The sequence below is a fragment of the Toxotes jaculatrix genome, chromosome 22, assembly GCF_017976425.1.
Source record: "Toxotes jaculatrix isolate fToxJac2 chromosome 22, fToxJac2.pri, whole genome shotgun sequence".
NCBI lineage: Eukaryota > Metazoa > Chordata > Actinopteri > Toxotidae > Toxotes > Toxotes jaculatrix.
This window is the reverse complement of record NC_054415.1, coordinates 15,208,626-15,227,469: the sequence shown is the minus strand read 5'-3', so window position 1 is coordinate 15,227,469 and position 18,844 is coordinate 15,208,626. Positions and strand designations below refer to the sequence as shown.

Below are 18,844 nucleotides of genomic sequence, written 5' to 3'. Positions count from 1 at the left end.
AGTAACTACTCACGTTAGCATATTTTACCATGTTATCAGGAAAAAAAACAAAACCTGATAACCTTGGCTTCATATCATGCCTGGAGTCTGGAGTCACACAGAGCTGACGTCATGTTTTCGATTGTCTTCTCCCAGGCTGTGGTTTCATGCTGGAACACGAGCGGGTGTTTCCACCCCACTAAATCTATTGTAGTAACCAAGACAGCTTCTCAAAGCTTATCTACATTATCCACCCTGGCATTACATAACACGCTAAAAATCAAATGCTTCTGTCCGCTCTTACAATTTTCCTCTGACATTCGACTACGGTGCAGGCAAGGAAGGGGGTCTTTACATTGCAGAGCGTATCGAAAATCCAGACCGGATCCAGCACGGGGTCAGAGGGGGGGGGCGGCTAAAAAACACACATGGCTCTGGTTAGGGCTTGTTGAGGACGGGTGGGTCCCTCCTATAGCTGACAGCCTCCAAGCCTGATCCCTCCCGTGTTATGACAGTGGATTTCAAAACGGTGCAGCGCATGGTGGCTTCTAATCCGTTCCAACCATTAGAAATCCCTCAAACTTTCTCTCTCACATTTCCCCCGAAGATCAGCCTGACGGACAGCTCAGTGAAAAACACCTCTAAGCACTTTAAGCGGCCTCTCAAATGAAGAGAGTCAATACACCACCTTCACACTAGCTTCTCACAACAGAAGGAGATGTATCCCCTGATCGGCAAAGCAGCGATGTGGACTGAAGGCACCGCTACAGGTGCTGCAGCAAACACATCCTCGCTGGCTGCAGAGGACCAGGACAAAGACACTGTCCAAACACTGGACAAAAACATGCAAAGTTCCACGAGCTGGAACATCCACTGTGAGCCAATAGAGGTGGGATGTCGAGGCAGGAAGTAGTTGGCTGTTATAACAGCGCGGTCTCTAAACATAGATTTTTATTTTTTTTTATTTTTGGCACTTTGAAAAAGGCAGTGATTCATATTTTGGTTCAGATTTTGAATCACACAGATGGAGGAGAATGTGCGCTACAGAAGATTATACAACAACTTCTGCCTTCAGCTTCCACGGATGACTCCGCTTCAATAAACGCTCCTAAAGTTTAACTATCAAACAAGAGATGAACCAGATCATAATTATGAGAAAATGCTATCTATCTATCTATCTATCACAAAATAATGGTGAGTGTCGTCATATCAATGACAAATCATGGGCAGAGGAATAGAAAGTACAACATAAATATAAGTCAACAGGTACAGGTGCTCTAAGATACATACATAACAACAGTGGGTAGATGTAACTGAATGCTGTGAGTCAGTCAATGATGCTAAATGCTGAACAGGGTGTAGACAGAGGAAGGTATTCCAGCCATATCTGGTGTCTCTGCAAGGGTCACGGGCTAAACGTGACGCAGTGACAGTGAATATATCTGACTGTATTAACACAGAGAGAAACGCGTCACAGGCAGAGCTGATTGTCTGAGAGGGGGAGAGGGGGAGTGAAAATGGGGGAGGGGGGTGTTTTTGAGAGTGTTACAGGGGTGTGTGTGAGAATGACGGAAGAAATTGTAATGATGTCGAGTGTATTTGTCATGTTGAAGCAGGAAAACACTGTGGACCCACACTAGTGTTTTAAATATCATTGTACTTTGCAACATTTAGAATCTGCATTATTTGGAAAAACAGACAGACTAAAAGTGGACTAAAGTATGTGGACAGTTATCTCCAGCTTTCTGTGTTTTCTCTCAGCTGAAAGAGAAGTGAAGAAAGAGATGCAAGAGTGGTTTCACAGTCATACGTCCTGCATACTGTCCTTAAACCTTTCCATGGAGAGGCTTCTGCAGTAATCACCCAGTGTCCTCCAACTCTGCACTAACCTTCTAAAATCCAGCATCCAGCTGTTTTCTGCTCCCTCATCACCACTTCTCCATCTGGACAGCGAGGTGTCCCCCCCAAGCAGCTTGTCTCAATTTTTTTTCTCCTTATGATAAAAGGGACAGTACAGAAAAAATAATCACCGTCTATTACACATGGCTTCAGATACTCAAAGATCTATTAAACATAGCACCACCTGAAAATTAGAAGCATTAGCAGAGAATATCAGGGTGCATGTTGGTGAAACTCCAGGCAGCGGGCTCTATACACTGTAGTTCCTAGGGTGTCACAGGGGTGAAAGAGTTGTCTTTGCCTCCATCTAGTGTCCATAAAGCGTTACTGCAGTTTGAAATCAGGCAGTGATGGAGATCTGGCGGCAGTCCGTCCAGAAAACGCGGACTGTGCCGAGGAAGTGACCACCAATCATCTGACTTCTAAAATAGAAACCTAATCACTCTCTCTGCTCTGCAGTCCACATATAGAAGTGTTGAATATTTAAAATATCTCCATCAGCATTACACTGGCCTGCTACAGGAGGAGGGCTAATAATCCACATCAGAGTCCACATCCTGTTAAAGACACAGTTTAATATCAAACGCCTTTAGATTTGTGAACCTGTGATTAAAAACCCCAGCTCCTGGTCTTTCTGCTGTCACCCAGGGCTGATACTCTTCTGGATCCATCACTTGATTTTCAAGGATGGATTTCCAAAGATCGGTATCCACCTAGTGGATGTTCGGTAAAACAAATACACAGCGACTTCTTTTAGAGTTTTATTGGGAAATTACCATCATGTCCAAGGCCATTTATGATTTGTAACCAGCTTTAGATAGCATCTGAGCCCCCCCCCCAAAAAATAAACAAGGCGTAAAAACAGGTTATTCAAAATAATCTGTAAAATACACACTCAGCTTAAAAATGCACAATAGTGTTAGTAAAATATATGAACTATTATATAAGGATATGATCAAATGATATAATTAAAGGACAGATTTAAAGGATATAATTAAAGGATAAAGGATGTGATGGGTAATTAGTAAACTCCTGTTAACCAGGTTTACTTGCCTGGATTCACAGAATTCCATATAAACGCAGGCTGTCATCTCTAAAACACACTGCGGCCTGGTTCTGCTGTTATAATCAATAGTGTGAGTTTATAGGATGGACTTTGGCTGGAGTGAAGCATCCATATACATTAGCCTGAATAAAAATACATTCCTCATCATAATAACGGAGGCTATAACCGTCACTGTTAAATAAACTAATAAGACATTAGCAAACAAATAATCATATGAATAAATCCAGTCAAATGGATTTAGGAAACAATAAACTGTGAAATCATTTAACCTGATTAACAACAACCTCATCGATGTGTAATGTTACTTTATCATCCTTATTTGATGTAATAACATTTCATAATAATCAGTTGAGGTTAAGATTTGTGTTGTTTTCTATATTTTACTGTTTATTCATATGATTATAACATTATTTCATAATGTTTGATATTTTTGCTCTGTTGCAACATTATAAGTAGATGAATCTTTGCTGGGGACAAGCAGCAGTCGACGTACTGCTCACAGTTAAACATTCCTCCAACACGTGGTCTTTAAAGCAGCACATCAGTGTAGTTTATATTGCACAGGATGAGCAGAAGCTGAAGCTGCTGTTAGCAACGAGCTGAATCTCTCCCAAGCTCACATTAAAAAGCACAGTGAAGACATAAAGAAAGAAGCACAGTAGCGTGTGTGTGTCATGTTTGGAGAAACGGAGTGAAACACAGAGGTCGGTCTGAAATGAAACTCTCAGACAGACCAGGTGGGATCCAACTGTCATCTCAGACTCATTTCCCTTCACAGAGTCTGAAGAACAAGAAGCCCGTTAGAGGATAACACAGCCAGATGTGGAGGCCTCTGCACTGCTGGACACACAAATAAAAGGCTTGAAATCATAATCCATCAGAAAACAAACCACATTTACTGTAAGGCAGGCAGCAGCCATCACTCTGAATTTCTGATGCTGTCAGAAAGTCTCATTCACGGTCTCTGTTCTGGACACATCAAGGACAATTAAAGCAAAGAGATGCACCTGACCACAATGTGAATTTCCACAGCAAAGGGTCTGAATACGTGATTTCACTTTTAAATCATTTTAAAAAATGTCTCTAAGTCAATAAAGTGCGAGTATTTTCTGAAGCCACCGCACGTTACTCTGCGCGGTGAAGCTCTGACATCCAGGTGAAATAACAATAAGAAAAACACATTTATGGAAGGAGACATTAAGGCTGACAGACCACGGACTCAAGACCAGTGAAACAACTAAAAATGATCCCACCTTGGCTCTGGAGTGTCAGACGGCTTCATCCTTTTGGGGGCGCTGCCCTCCCACTCATGTGGAGGCTTCTGAACATGCTCGCTGGTCTCAGTGCTCACCTGAGGAGACGGGCAGAGACACTTCTCACTGTGATGGACAATCAGAGTGAAGCCTGCTTCTATGATGAGTAAAACTCCTCATTATTTTTACTGCACAGAGTAAAATATCAACGACCAAATAAGCAACAATTATAGTTTGAAAATAAATCATAACCTTGCATCCAGATCACTGTGTGTGCGACTCACCATGTTTCTCTTCCTGCCAGGGTTGTTGTTGTTGTTGTTGTTGTTGTTGCTGCTGCTCGGTGCGTTGTGGCTGTCAGCCGAGTGGAGAGGTCTCTGGCTCAACTCGTTTCTTTGATGGACAACTGTCTGTTTCGACTGCAGCTTCCTGTAAAAGCAGCACAGACTCCACTAGCAGCTAATCAGGTTCGTACGCTTTAATGACATGTAGTACACAGTTCGTGCTTCTTTTGAAGAATAATGTTCAAAAATAATGTTCTGTCTATCTTGATTCACAACGTTAAAGTTAACGAGGAACGAAAAACACACAAACACAAAATTAAAGCGGACTAAAATAAACTACACAAAGACACGCTCACATCTCAAGAGGACGAAGACGCGATACTGTGTGCAACTTGCAGTGACACGGGTGTGAGAGTCTCCAAATTTAAGCCAGTTAAACACTAATCTACACACTGTATACTTAGTATGACACTGTGACCTTGGTTAAAATTAATATCACCATATTATAAAGAACATTTTCCAGTAACAATATATATCCCAATATAGCAAAGTGACATATAAACTAATGTCGAGCGTCATGAATTAAACCCGCCTGCTCAGAGACTGTGATTCGCTGCCATTCATTAGTGTCTGAGTTCAAAAAGTCATGCTCATCAATGACTGTATCATTACCCACAAATACCGTGACTTCCTATCGCCACTCAGCTGCACTCAGAGTTCATAAATAAGAATGAGGAAAACTGCTGTCCAGCTGCATTGTTATAAATCTACCCGATGAGGTCAGCCTGAGGACCGTCTCCCACCTTCTGCACACGACGAGTGAGGAAGAGTTAAACTGTCTTTAGCCTTCTCTGCATCCCTGGTGGTCAGGCCTTAGCCTGCCTCATCATTCACTTAGTGTCACCAAGCATTGATCTACACGCTAATTAAGTCCCTCGGCTAGGAGCTGTTTGCGTGTCTGTGTGTAGGTATGAATACAGTATTTGTTTAACAGAAGGAAACGCTCTTCATACCATCAAGAGTTAAAGAGTAAAAACTTCTTTGATCACAAATAAATCAATAAATAGCAGGTAGTAATATGAAGGTGTGTGTATTTTGATACGGTGAAAACACTGAAACAATACCAGCGCTGTTAGTGTTTTCATCACCTACCAATCTAATATGGCTTAAGCAGAGAAAATAATAAATGTTTGATAATCACTGAGAGCAACATCCAATAGATTCAGAGATGTCAGAGCAGATAGTGTGTAGTCTTTGTTAAATCAATAATTCAGCTATGTGTAGACATAGACATACACATACACACACACACACACACACCCTTCAGCCTTGCACTTCTCCCCAGTGGTGTGAGTGCTGCTGACCCCTGGTCCTCCCAGGCTGTCCCCTCCTCGGCCCTCCACCACCGCTAATTACACTCCCTGCAGTTTAGAGCCATCAGCCTGCAGCCTCGCCTGTACCCCCATCCCCACATCTGCTGTGTTGTCTTGAGCTCTTTGACAGCCTCCTCTCTCTCCTCTCTGACAAAGTGATAAACTAATAAGCCTGGCTGGGCACGTCGGGGTGGGCCCTCAGCATAGCTGGCCCCCTCCACATAGCAGGGCTGACTCGGGCCCCTCCTCAGGGGAGCCGGGGGGGGGGGGGGGCAGGCAGGCTGGGAGTGGAGTTACTGAGGTCTGGCTGATCAATGCACAGAGACAGACAGGCCTGAGGTACAATATCAGTGTGTGTGAAAGTTTTATTAAGAGTCATTCTATACCTTGTGAGAGGCGAGGCTATCAATACACTCTCCACTCACGGCATGAATCTGAGCTACATGTTTTTCAGATATTATCCTAATATCCGAAAGTACAAACAATGTATATACACCATGTTTAAGATTCATAAGTCAGCAATAATATAATGCAAGGAGACAAGTGTGTGTGTGTTTGTGCAGCAGCTACATACCTGATAGCTGAGCTCAGACTTTGGTACCAGTCATTCAGATCCTCCTGGTTGCTGGACATCAGCAGGAGTTTGGCTTTGGGGAAGGTTAACTGGATGGAAGAGGGAGTTGAGGAGAGCAGTTAGGATGTGTGTTGGCAGAATGGGTGTGTGTGAGGGGTACTGTCAGGGGGGCATCAGCCGCGGAGCTCAAACGACGGCGTTCCTCGTTCATTTCAGCGAGACTAACGCCCAAAAGCTTTTTCAAGAAGGACAGGAGCCATAAACACTGTCATTTTATCAGCTTTAGGTTGGATTTCTGTAGCCTCCTCATCTGAGGTCTCTCTGTAGCAATGCTAAAGCTGCAGTAACACCACAAAAACAGCAGAGGGTAGGCCAAATTAAGCAAAAAAAACCCCCTTCCCTCCGTCAGCTCGTCGCACAGCAAAACCTACTGCTGCTCGTCACAGGCATTCATCGCCCTCAGAACTCAGAACTCTGCAGGTAAAGAAGATGGAGGTAAAGCAGGTAAAGAACAAGAATCTGTTGCAATCAGGTCACATTTCGTGAGAAACTACAGGCGCCTGGACAGAAAATGTGCTCTCAGAGTCTCTCGCGGGCTCCTAGAGTGACAGGGTCCACTTCCCTTTGAGTCAACAGTAATTATCAACTCTCTCACTCACGTTGCTAAAACCAGACTCGTCAAACAAACCAATGGGAGATGTCTGGGCCCAAATAAAAAGGGGGCTTTTAGAGCAGCATAATTACACTGGGAAAAGCTATTACAGAGGATCAAAATTAGCCCTTCAACATATTAAATGGCCTTTCACATTTACCTGCGGCCGCAGCCTCTACACGGGAAGCACAGCTTGTTGAGCGGTGACATATTGATCATTTCCGTGTGTATTTGGACAGAACTTTATGCTGGAACAGAGCAGCCTATAGCTCATCAAACATAATGATGTTTTTTTTTTTTTTTTTCTTTTTACACAGGGGGGCGGGGGGGAGTGCCTCCCATTATACATTAAATAGATTAAGATTTCAAATGTACCATCATCAAAAGTATTATCTAATTACAGAGTTCAGCGAGTAGGGGCCGAATGGAGTGGCGCATGATATTAGGCACCCGCTACTTGGGGGGACGGCGGTTGATTTATGCGCAAATACATTCCACTTCTATTGGAATGCAGTAATTAGGGATTTGTCAGGAAATCTGACCCTCTTAGGTAGAAATTACTTTGTATAATAAGAACGGCAGAGCATGGAGCCTCATCGCTGCACATAATTTAGCTTGATTATTTATACATCAAAGAGAATCTGTCAGGGATGTGGGAAAATATTCAAGTAGCGAGGGAATATTAGCGGGAGGAAGACTGCAGACAGAGAGAGGGAGAGAGAGAGAGAGAGAGGGGGGGGGGGGATAAGGAGGGTCGAGACAGACAAAAGGAGAGAAGGCAGAAAATAAAAAGGAAAACGGGGCCGAGCCATGACTAAAAGCCAGGTCTCTACAAAAATGGGCAACCAGGGAAGACAGGAAAAAAAAAAAAAACAAACAAAAAAATAGGAATTTTAATAAAAGAGTTTTTTTTTTTTCCTCACCCCCCAAAACTTTGCATATAGATTGCCATGGCATTTACAGCTGTCAAATTTAATTTGGCTTTAATTCTTCATGGCCCTGGATGACGAGGGCCCTGGAGTGCTGACAGCCCTTTTCTTTGAGCTTAGGTAGGGGCCCAGGATCAATAATGTGTCCTTATGAGAAATTACATGTAATGCTATTGAGTATGCATCTGGGCCTCGGTGGGATAAGAGGCTAATGAAATGCCATTTCTGCCATTAGATAATGTGCTGGCGGAGAGCGGCGACAGGCTTGAGGAAGATGTATTTACTGGAGGGCCCCGGAAGAGATGGATCTGCAGCCTAATCTGATCCAGCAACTGAGAGATTCTGTTGCAGCTGGCAGCCGTCACTACACTCCCCACTTCTTAACACACACACACACACGCATTGCAAATAATGCAGCCCTGACTAATCTCCCCATCAGCAGCCTTTTCATTAGTCACTTGAAGGATGCTTTTAATTCACACTGCCTTCAAAAGTGAAGTCACATGGGCCCTGGTCATAGACAGTACTTCATTGGGCCACGCGCTGGACACTCGGTGGTCTTACACTTCCACCTGCTGGCACTGAACCAGGTTTACCTGAATTTACCCCCCACCCAATATATATCCTCACATAAATACATCAATTCTCTATTTCACTCACACACCACACATCTAGAAAATCCTCTAGACACTACTGAATGGTAGTGAATCACAATGTCTGAGTAGGGAGGGAAACTGGCTAAATAACTGATTATTAATTGCAAAAAAAAAAAAAGAGACAGATTAATTACTAATAAAATAACTGTTAATTGGTTAATCTAACTGTCTCAGCTCAACAGTCTTGTGTGTGCTGCCAACATGTTGGACGGACAGGCAGTGTGAGCAGGGAGCAGAATAATCAGACCTCTACATAGCTGCTGTACATCACAGGGAAGCCCATTAGAAAGCCAACATAAAGAGCTCTCTGTGCAAGAGCGCGTCAGCTGAAATGAATATTGATACCATGCAGCATGGGCACTAAACACTTGCTGCATAAACGCTTTGGTTACTTGCTCAATGACGCGCAACTCGTTCCTTTGAATGTTTCATGACAGCGGCTGCATCATTTAGACACAATTTGTCAGCCGGCAGCTGTACTGAGACCTGGAAGACAGATCAGACTGAGAGGAAAGACACATTAAAAGTTCAAACTTTTTTTGGGGCTGCTTCAACAAGGGTTTTGAAGGGATTAAGGGGAGAAGAAGAGGCGACGAGGTAACGGGGGTCTCCTCTGACAAGCGGAACTAAATGACGTATCATTCAGCGAGGCTGGAAAAACACTCTGTTTGGCAGATTATACAACAGAAACCATCAAGGCCATAAGTAAGACAAATCAAAGCAACATACATCAAAAGTGGAAATTAAATAATGCCTCTGCTAAGGACTCACTCATGTGTATACTCAAATCAATGAACAGATGTCTCCCCACCTGCTGCCCAATAAACACTGAGTTTTTTCTTCTTTTTTTCCCCCACATTCTACTTTTCCCAATTTTTCTACACTTAGTTACACAGGAAATCACAAATCCGGAGTCAACTACAGTAGATGGCCCTTGTCTTGGAAACCCATGAAGAGCTATATTACACACTAAGATACACAATATCCCAGAAACTCCCTGATCCCTCTAATGTTCTGGGAAGAAACTTGTCACATGACCTAAAACACTCACGCTGAGCAGGCCTCCTCGGCTCTTGGTGTGCCCGAACACCTTCTCCACGGTGCAGTCCTGCAGGGGATAGGAGTGCTGGCCGGTGAACTTGTCTCCGCTGGTGGGATGCAGCGGGCTGCAGCGTTTGGCCTGCAGCAGCACGTCGGAGAACAGGAAGAACATCTTGGGCTTAGCCTCCGCACCTTTGGGAGCAACCACGTTCAGCCAGCCCTCACGGATGTACCACCGCCCTGTGAGAGGAGGGAGGAACAGACGGAAAAACATAAACAGTCATTATCTTCAGCTGCTCTGTCTTTGTCTGGGTTTGCAGGGGGAGCTGATGGCTTTCCCAGCTAAGGCTGAGACACCTGGGATCCTTAAACCTCAACGCATGTAGAATGGGAAGTGTCCAGAGTCAAAGTTCTGTGTTCTGTGCAGCCAAAATCCACTCTGACAACCCCCCAGGTGCTTCTACATATGGTGCTGCTACACACATTTCACAGCAGCACATCTATATATATTACTTCCAGCATTACTTACTAAAGACATTCCCGGTTTAGCAACTTAATGGAGTGAAACTAAATCGGAATTCCTTTACACAAGAAGTGATGGATTTAGTGATCACTGGTGAAACCCTCTGTCTTCCGCAGAGTGCAAAGGACATTATGATACAACAGTCATCCTATAGCAGCTTCACACAGGAAATCCGTGTATGGCACGCTCCACCACACACGCTGAACGGCAACGTTTGACCCATTCATACACCACTGTCATAGGTTAATCCCTGCTCATTACCTCTCACACACTCACGACTACACATTACTGTTTAAACCACTGAATTACACACTGCTCTGCATTACGTACCAAATAAAGACATGACACTTACAGTTATTTTGTATGGTGTGTCTTGAGTAGCTAAATAGCATTTAAATATCAATAATGAAAAAATAATTTATCATCTTAAACAGAAACTTCTGTTGCACTGATCCATGACAGGCACAGACACAGGGGGTCAAAAGGTCAAGTATGAAAATTTTAGATCTGGGGCAAAAAAATAGTTAAGCTCCAGAGCAAACAGATCTATCAGTCTCTTTTATCTCTGCAGAGAAATGTGCAAGGCATTCTGGTTACATTAGCAGGCTTCTCGTTTTAGCGCTGACCGTAGCCTTTTCCAAAAGACACAGCCGGCAGCAAATTGTATCAGCTGCAGTTAATTGTCATTAATCCCATAACGGCCGAAAATGAAACTTTCTGGTTGCTGTCTGGTCAGTGTGCTTTCCACAAGCTGGTGCTCAGCAAAAACCAAGGGAGCGCCACCTGTTCTTCAGAGAGCCCTTCTTGTTCGGAGAAATTACTTCAAGAAAGTTGTAAAAAGTCAGTAGGTTACATTTTCTCAGCCAGCAAAACGTGAGAAGAGATTTTTGGGTTGTAGTTATTTTTAACTTAAGGAATTTGGCAAGTGTCGAAACCTAAACCGGATTCAAATCGGAGTATCAGAAGGATTCGGATTCCGTAAGCGAAGTCTGAATTTGGATTTGATAAATGCGACTGAATCACACACCACCGCTGGTTTCACTGATATCACTATGCCAGTGGAAAAGTGGTAATAATCATCGTCTCCTCGGCATCAAATTGCAGTGAGCAAAAATAATGAGACTAAGCCGTGCTGAACTGCAAAGATAAATGAAGGCTATTCGAGGGGAACAAAGAAGACAAGAGAAAATCTAAGACGGACTCAGTGGGTGGTAGGCATATCGGGGTGTGGCTGCCAAGGAAAGCTCTCATCTCCCCGTGATTGGCAGCAGCCCGATGATAGCTAATAAAGCAAGAGGCTGACATTTGGATAGATAAAATGAAAATTCATCCTGGGTCCGGGGTGTTTTTGTAATTGCCCCAGCCAGTAGCCTGTGATTGCAGCCAGCCTGAGTGGCCGGAGCTGTGCCTCTGGGGCTTAGAGAGGACATTTTCAGCTACAGACAAGCCTACTGAGATTAAGTGGCACGGCCAGGCGGGGGTCAAATTGCTTTTAAAATGCCATGGGTCTCAAACGGAAAAACAGTCCAGAGACATGCCATGACTCTCTCAGGTGTTGTGTGGAGATTGGAGCGGCGCTTGTAATCGTTCTATTAAATATGATATAAATAAACCCACGTTTGAGCCTTATACAACCCTTTAAAGACACATTTACTGAGGAGGAGGGAGTTAATAGCCACTCAGTCAGGCTCGGTTAAGGACATTTTTGAAATGTTTGAGGGACATGTCCTCATGAATCAGACGCCTCACACGCCTCAGCTCTTTCACAATTAACTGACAGACTGGGAGACTTTCACCCATATTATAACTGACATATGTTAACAGACAGATCTATTCCCTATTTGCAAAGAAGTTTTCTGATCTAATAACTGCATAGAGAGGTTATTTCATTAGGCTGAACGTCACGGTTTAAGTTTATTTAAGGAGGCACGTATCCCAGGAAGAGGACTCTAATGGGACAACTGTCTTCCAACACATTAGCCATAAACACCCAGTAAAACAGAAGTATTATATATAAGTAAAATATTCAGCATATTAACTGATGAAAATAATGTTATTTGAAGTACTAAGAATATCCAAAATTGAAGGAGCAGAGGTGGGAGATGTCTTGACTTTTAGTCCCCATTGGTGCTCAGGCTGTCAAAAAGCATTGTATTCTACATTTCCGACAGAGATGCGGAGTCAGAGGAAGCTGTTTCAGGCGTCCTGTTCGTGGAAGTAAAAGTCTCATTCTTTCGTCCCCAAGGCAACATTACGTGACTCACAGCTGGAGCAGTTCCACAGCTTGGACGGACATGAAACCGCTCCAGCTGAATCATCAGTACAAAAGGGGAACAACTGAATCAGAAAACATTGGTTTGATAAAAAAAAAAAAAAAAAAAAAAAGTCAGAGATAAACGGCTTGAGGGCAGAAGTTAATTGCCACTCACAAGGTGCATTTCTGCAAGAAACATCCAATCACAGAGCTTAAAATTCTGTGATGTGCGTCTTAGCGGTAGGTGGAAGTTAAAGAGCTGAGAAAACTGGTTTTACAATCTGCAGCTTAAATAAATTCACTTTAGGATTATGGGTCAATTTTAGATTAACCACAGTTCAACTACGGTGCTGTGTTTTGTTCACAGATTCAACAAAGAAGAATCTCACCACTGCTCTGATGATGTGCCTTTGACTGGCCTCCTCTCCAAAGCAATGGAAGCTGAGGCTCATGGGTATTTAGACTTGTCCACTATACCAAACTGATGGACAAAAACGACACGTCAGTGTAATGTTCCTGTTGGTACTTTAAAACCTCACTACAACTGTTGTGGCAAAAAGTACAATATGATACACATCACATGATACACAATACGGGAGCGGTCAAAAAACGATGAATGTATTTATTATTTGTTGATTATGGTTTAAAAAAATCAAAATTGATTATATTGACCTATGTTTGATGAATGTTCTGACCCTAATATTGAATTTACGATGGCACCCATACAGATTGTATGAGTGCACGGACTTAATAAACTCCAAAAAACAGCAGAAATCTGTGCTAACAGAATATGTTATGGCTTTAAAAATTCATGCATGGGCAGTTATGTGCTACATGTTTGCTCAAGCATCAGAATGCTGCCAGTGTCCAGCGTACTGAAACTGATGCACTTCAGGAAACATCAAGTGTGCTGATTATCCAGACGTGCTCGTATCCCACCATTTTTTTTCTTTTTTTGGGCTCCTTTCGCTGTTCAGATTATAAATCTGACCAGGTAATGTGTGCTAAAAGTCTCCACCTGTCCTGTGGTTTCAGTTTAGTTGGTGTACATCACTGCTCTGGGTGAAATATAGCAAACAGTAATCAACTGTCATGATCCCTCACAGCTACTATCTGCTGAACAATAAATAAAGGACTTTTTTTTGAATTAATTAAAACTTAGTATGGTTTTATCAGATGTGAGCTATAAGACCCCCTGACCGATTATGTTTACAGAGTGAGAAAGGTTTGGATGTGCTCTGTGTGAGGAGTCGACCTGGTTCTCCTCAGACCCCCTGCCTACATCTGACCATCCACAGTTCTTTGAGGCAGCAGCAGGTTCAAAGAGCAGGAGGTGCCAAGCACCCCTCTCCATGTCCAGGCCTTTCAGCTTCCCTTGTCAAAGAGCACCTCTGCTCTACTACAAAGTCTTTTGGGCTGGACCAAGTGGGGGGGGGCGGAGGAAGGTGGGGCAGGAAATAAAGGTTGATCTACAAAGGGTCCTGTTCCTCCTGGTGTGTCCGAGGCCAGAGGAATAACAGAGGCAGAGGGAAGTCACTGTGGTGAAGTTTGGAGAGTCAAAAGGCTTCTCTCACTTTGTTTATGAATGCACAGGACTAGAGGCATTTTACTGTAGGTCACAGACAAGGTCCAGTGGAAACCTGAATATTTAAGCTATGGACGATACTATGGTAACAGGTGAACTCGGGAGTGTAGAGGAATAAATCAGACTATTGCTGCAACAACTGATTATTTTCAGGAGACGCAATTGCAACCAGAAGAGAAGTGGAGAAATGCACACCATCAGATCTGGTTATTATTAATTAAGCTGAGATTTTCTTCAGTGTAGTGGCACAGAGGTTTGTCAAACTACCCAGACAGGAGTAAGCTAATTGACACCTCGGTGCAGGAAGCTGGAATACCAGGTTTTCAGCACACGAGCATGTTCAGTCAGCAAAGAAAGAAAGAAAGAAAGCAAGAAGAGACTTGCATGTGGTATTCTTAGATTTAGCAAATGCATTTGGTTCTGTTCCATACAGCATACTTCAAAGTATTTCAAGCTTTCAGACATAGTCAAAGGGCTGGTGAGGGGAATAAATTCTGAAACACCCAGGTATGTTTCACAACTACAGAATTTACTACAGCATGAGAGAAGCTGGAGATCATGGGCATCATGTAGGGTGCACTGTTTCATTGTTAATGTTTACCTCTGCAATGGAGGTTATTATTAGAGCATCTAAGCTGGTTGTAGGCATAGATAGATTACATGATAACCATGTACCAAAAGCCTGTTGGATAAGTTGAACAATAGCTTAAAGTGGTCTAGGATGTAGGTTAAGTTTAGAGATAAGGATGGCACGTCATGCAAAGCTGACTGCAGCTTGGTCTGCTGGTATAGCCCCTGACGATGTATGGTATACCTATTTTAAAGGTAGAGAAGCTAAAGACGATGTTTGGTTCTTGTATTAGAAAGTGGATTGGGGCTCCATGCAGCCTCAGCAGGGTGTTCCTGCATGGAAAAGGGATTCTGGAGATCCTAATAACCACTTTAACAGAGGAGTTTAAATGTGCAAAAGCAATACTGGAGATGAAGCTGTCAGAGTCTTGGGATATAACAGTGCAGAGTACAGTCCCAAGAGTCTCAGCGGGGAGGAAGTGGGACCTGAGGGAGGCAGTTTCACAGGCTCAGGAAGCACACAGACATAAACTGTTGTCTATTATGAACTCTCATATGGAGAGTCCAGTCATTGTCTGGAGTTCACACATGCAGCTCACGACCTGAGACAGCGAGCTGGCAGCGTAAATGCCCTTTAATGTCCGACTCAACTGATTTGGACATTTGCGCTTTCACACACATCTCCTCTGGGTAATGTATAGATAAGTTCGGAGCTGCAGTGCATGTGTGAAAGCACTAATATGGACATTGCAGGGCATGTACAGCATGGGGGTTTAAGCATAGCACAGACTACTTGGAGCAAAGCGACAGCAGTTGACAGGAGGAAACTGACTGTAGAGGAGATTCAGAGGCAAGAAGAGGCTGCTAGATGTGCAAGAGCAGTCTCTCAGGCAAACCAGGCTGGGAAAGTGGAGAAAAGAAGAATCTTAGCTGGAGGGAAGTGTGGGGAATAGAAGCAGGCAGGATTAGATTCATGCTAGGAGCAACGTATGATGTGCCTCCATCTCTCCAAAATCAAGGATCCCAACATGCTCCTTATGTTCAGGTATAGCTTCACTTGGGTCCACGCCGTCAGGGTGTAAAAGACTGTCTCAAGGGGGATACACCTGGAGATATAGTGTGTGAGTGCTGAAGTGTCCAAAAAAAAAGCCAATGAGAGAACATGCTTAAAGGTAAACGGACTGGAAGCAAACAAGGACGCAAGACGTCCCTCAGGAGACAGTTACCACTAATCTAAGACCAGATCTCGTGTTGTGGTCTGACGCACAGTGTGTTCTGTAGAGCTGACAGTACCATGGAAGGATGCAGCAGAAATGGCCTATGAGAGGGAAACAGATAAACAGAGGCACCAGAAGAGGTGTTATATGGTGGCTCAGCTAGCATTCTTGTTAGCCTAGCATGTGTAGGTGGTATCAGAGCGGTCTGAAAAAAATACTTACAGCTATCAACATAAGTAGGAAAACGAATAAAAAGATTATTATGATTATTTAAATTGAGTTATATCACAACCATATTAATAACCCTAAATAAATAACAATGCAATGAAGAGAATTAGAGCTCTTTGTTGGCAGAGGATGGCTGTGGATAGTATCACAGCAACAACAATCACGACCATTTATTCTATACCAGGCACAAATGCTAAATCTTTGCTGCTCTGGTGAGACAATATACAGATGCGTGTGTGTGTGAGAAAGAGAAAAGGGGAGTGAAGCAGCGGGCATGTATCCTCAGGAGGGAGTGAATGTGTGTGTGTGTAAGACAAAGAATTATGAACACAGAGCAGGGTGCTTAAGTTTCCAACTTGGCCACTAAGCAAATCTTTTTATACTAACTTGCTACTAAAACTGAGATCACGATGTTGGAGTGTGAGTGTATGCAGCACATTAGTACAGAAAGAGAGAGCGAGGAATGCAATGATGTGTCTTTGCAGAAACAGACTATGAGCTACAATGAGCAAAGAGCCTGAGTCAAGGAATAGACTCAAACAAAAAACAGGATTAATGTGTAAATGTAAAACTAAGTCAGTTTAAAGATGCTTTAGGGCTGGAGAATGGTGTCACCTGTCATGAGGCCCAGCAGATTTATGACGGCACAGGCCTGATACCAACTGCGGGGGCCTGGTGAGAGGTCAAAACAGCACTTAACATGAACGCTGGGCTTCCATACGAATGTTCACCCAATGTTTTGAACATTTAAATGAGTAAAAAGTGTCTGGAACCCAAAGATATCCCTTTTTAAAATGATATAAAAGCACTGGAGACGCTGGAACCAGAGGATGGCTGGCATTTTTGCTTGCTGAGTGACTTAAATGATTACTCGCTGGTCAAAATCGCTGTCAATTCATTTTCTGTGGACTGAGTGATAAATCATTTAAATGTTTCAGAGCTAAAAAGGAGAATAACAAACTGATGGATCTGTGTAGGAGGAGCATTTTCAGAGGAAATAGAGGAAACATTTCATAATTTCTGTTTCTCTCCAAGTTTTTTTTTTTTTTGATGTATAATAATGCTTAATTTAATGAGCTAGTCTGACTGAGCTCTAGACACCTGAGACAAAAATGCATTCATAAAAATGACAAAAAATAAAATACAAATATGTGCAACAGTCGGGGGCATAAAGGGACATAAATTGGAAAAAAACTCAATGTGAGACATGATAGAAAATGTGAAACATCTTTGTCTTAAATTGAAGGAAGAAGCTGGCAGACACAAATATGCGGCCTCCCAGGGAAACAGGCTGACTGTCTGCTGTATCAATGTCCCATTGATTCGGGCTTTGTGTCTCACAATCGCCCCCCCTCATCTCCTACAGAGCTACTTAATATGTTTGAGGGGCTCCGACGCCTCTCATCTGTAAAAGGCAGAGCTTTTCTTTTACCCACATTAGAGGTGGTTGTTGGTGGGAAGGAAGTAGAATGGGCCGGCATGGGGTTGCAGAGTGGGGTGGTGGTGGTGGTGCTGCCGCTGCTCTGAAGTCTGTCTGGTGGGACCTAAGCTTTATTGGCTGGAAAGGAAGCTGGCGGAGTTGCGAGGGCCTGAGAGCTTGGATGAGAGGAAGCTTTTGAAACTTCCCACATCGGCATTAGAGAGATGAGCTGCTATTCAGCGCTCGCTCCCAGCCTACACCAACACATCCGTAAATACGCACGCACGCACACACACACAAAGCTAGCCTGCGTAACCAAGCAAACACACACTTGGCGGCTTTCGCGCACGCATGTGTTCACTCGTACCCAGCAAACACACTTTGGCTTCCTTTTTATCTGCTGGTCCGTGAGATGAGGCTGGGCTCTAATTGGTCCTGGGGGAGATTGGCAGGACGAGCGGATCAACGAGGAGGCCAGGTTCTCTGGAGACAAACAACAGGGGAGGGAGTGGCAGGAAGAAAAGGGCCACAGCCCCACAAGTAGAGAGGGAACCACAGCGGAAGAGGGGAAATAAATGAGCGGGAGGGAAAGCAGGATGAAGGGGAAAAGCACGTTCACTCGGAAGAAGGACAGGTAACTGTTAGCAGCAACACTCTGTTAACAGCGTGGGCTCAGGGTGATGTGCAGCCTCCTTTAGTTTCATGCAGAAAGTCTAATAACTTCCATTGATTAAAAACAATCCAGGCCAGTGTCTTCCAAATGTCTCCATAATTTCACTTCTGTTTATCTATACTTCCGTCCTTCCCCGCCCATTCATGTGTCCCAAAGGACGCGGAGCAATAGATGCAGAGGAAGGCAGAGAGGAGATGGAGGTGGTTCCCGGAGGACATGAAAGGAATAAGTGATCAGAGGCTCTAACCTGCAGCCAGCACCTTTGTCTTTCGTCCTTTCAGCAGTTTCTGCACCCGGCAGAGCTGCAGGTGGTTCTCGTGGCGCCGGGCATTGTCCTCGATGCGGTGGGACACCTCGCACACCGCAGCCACTGCCCCTACAGCAAACACACACACACACAAACATTTGTATTGTCATTATATGTGAGGACATTCATGGATGAAATCTTATCTGGGTAATAATATAATATCTCAGGGTAAATTACACCACTGGAGGCAAAGCTGCAAATCAACAAGCCAGACCGCTCTATAGAAATAGTGTTTTCTTTGCTGTCATTGTTGATGTTTTGAAATAATTTAATCATCAGGTATTTATTCAGAAATAATGAATATAATTAATAATTAACTTGGTATTTAATTTGACTAAATCCGATATTCCTGTCTGATTAC

The 18,844-nt window shown here is 43.6% G+C and overlaps 1 protein-coding gene across 2 annotated transcripts in view; it reads right to left on the bottom strand.

Annotated features, from left to right (window-relative positions):
• Positions 1-2,626: 2,626 nt before the first annotated feature.
• Positions 2,627-18,844, bottom strand: part of arhgef39 (Rho guanine nucleotide exchange factor (GEF) 39) — a 38,976-nt gene continuing 22,758 nt past the window's right edge. Inside the window, exons 7-12 of one of the 2 annotated variants that reach the window (XM_041030261.1) lie at positions 18,424-18,552; positions 9,717-9,946; positions 6,429-6,517; positions 4,482-4,626; positions 4,198-4,295; positions 2,627-3,784 (exon numbers count right to left, since the gene is read on the bottom strand). In XM_041030261.1, the coding sequence (XP_040886195.1) occupies positions 3,745-3,784; positions 4,198-4,295; positions 4,482-4,626; positions 6,429-6,517; positions 9,717-9,946; positions 18,424-18,552 (731 nt within the window). In that variant the 3' untranslated portion in view covers positions 2,627-3,744. The remainder of the gene's footprint in view (positions 3,785-4,197; positions 4,296-4,481; positions 4,627-6,428; positions 6,518-9,716; positions 9,947-18,423; positions 18,553-18,844) is intronic. The other variant, XM_041030262.1, reaches the window with a different exon arrangement.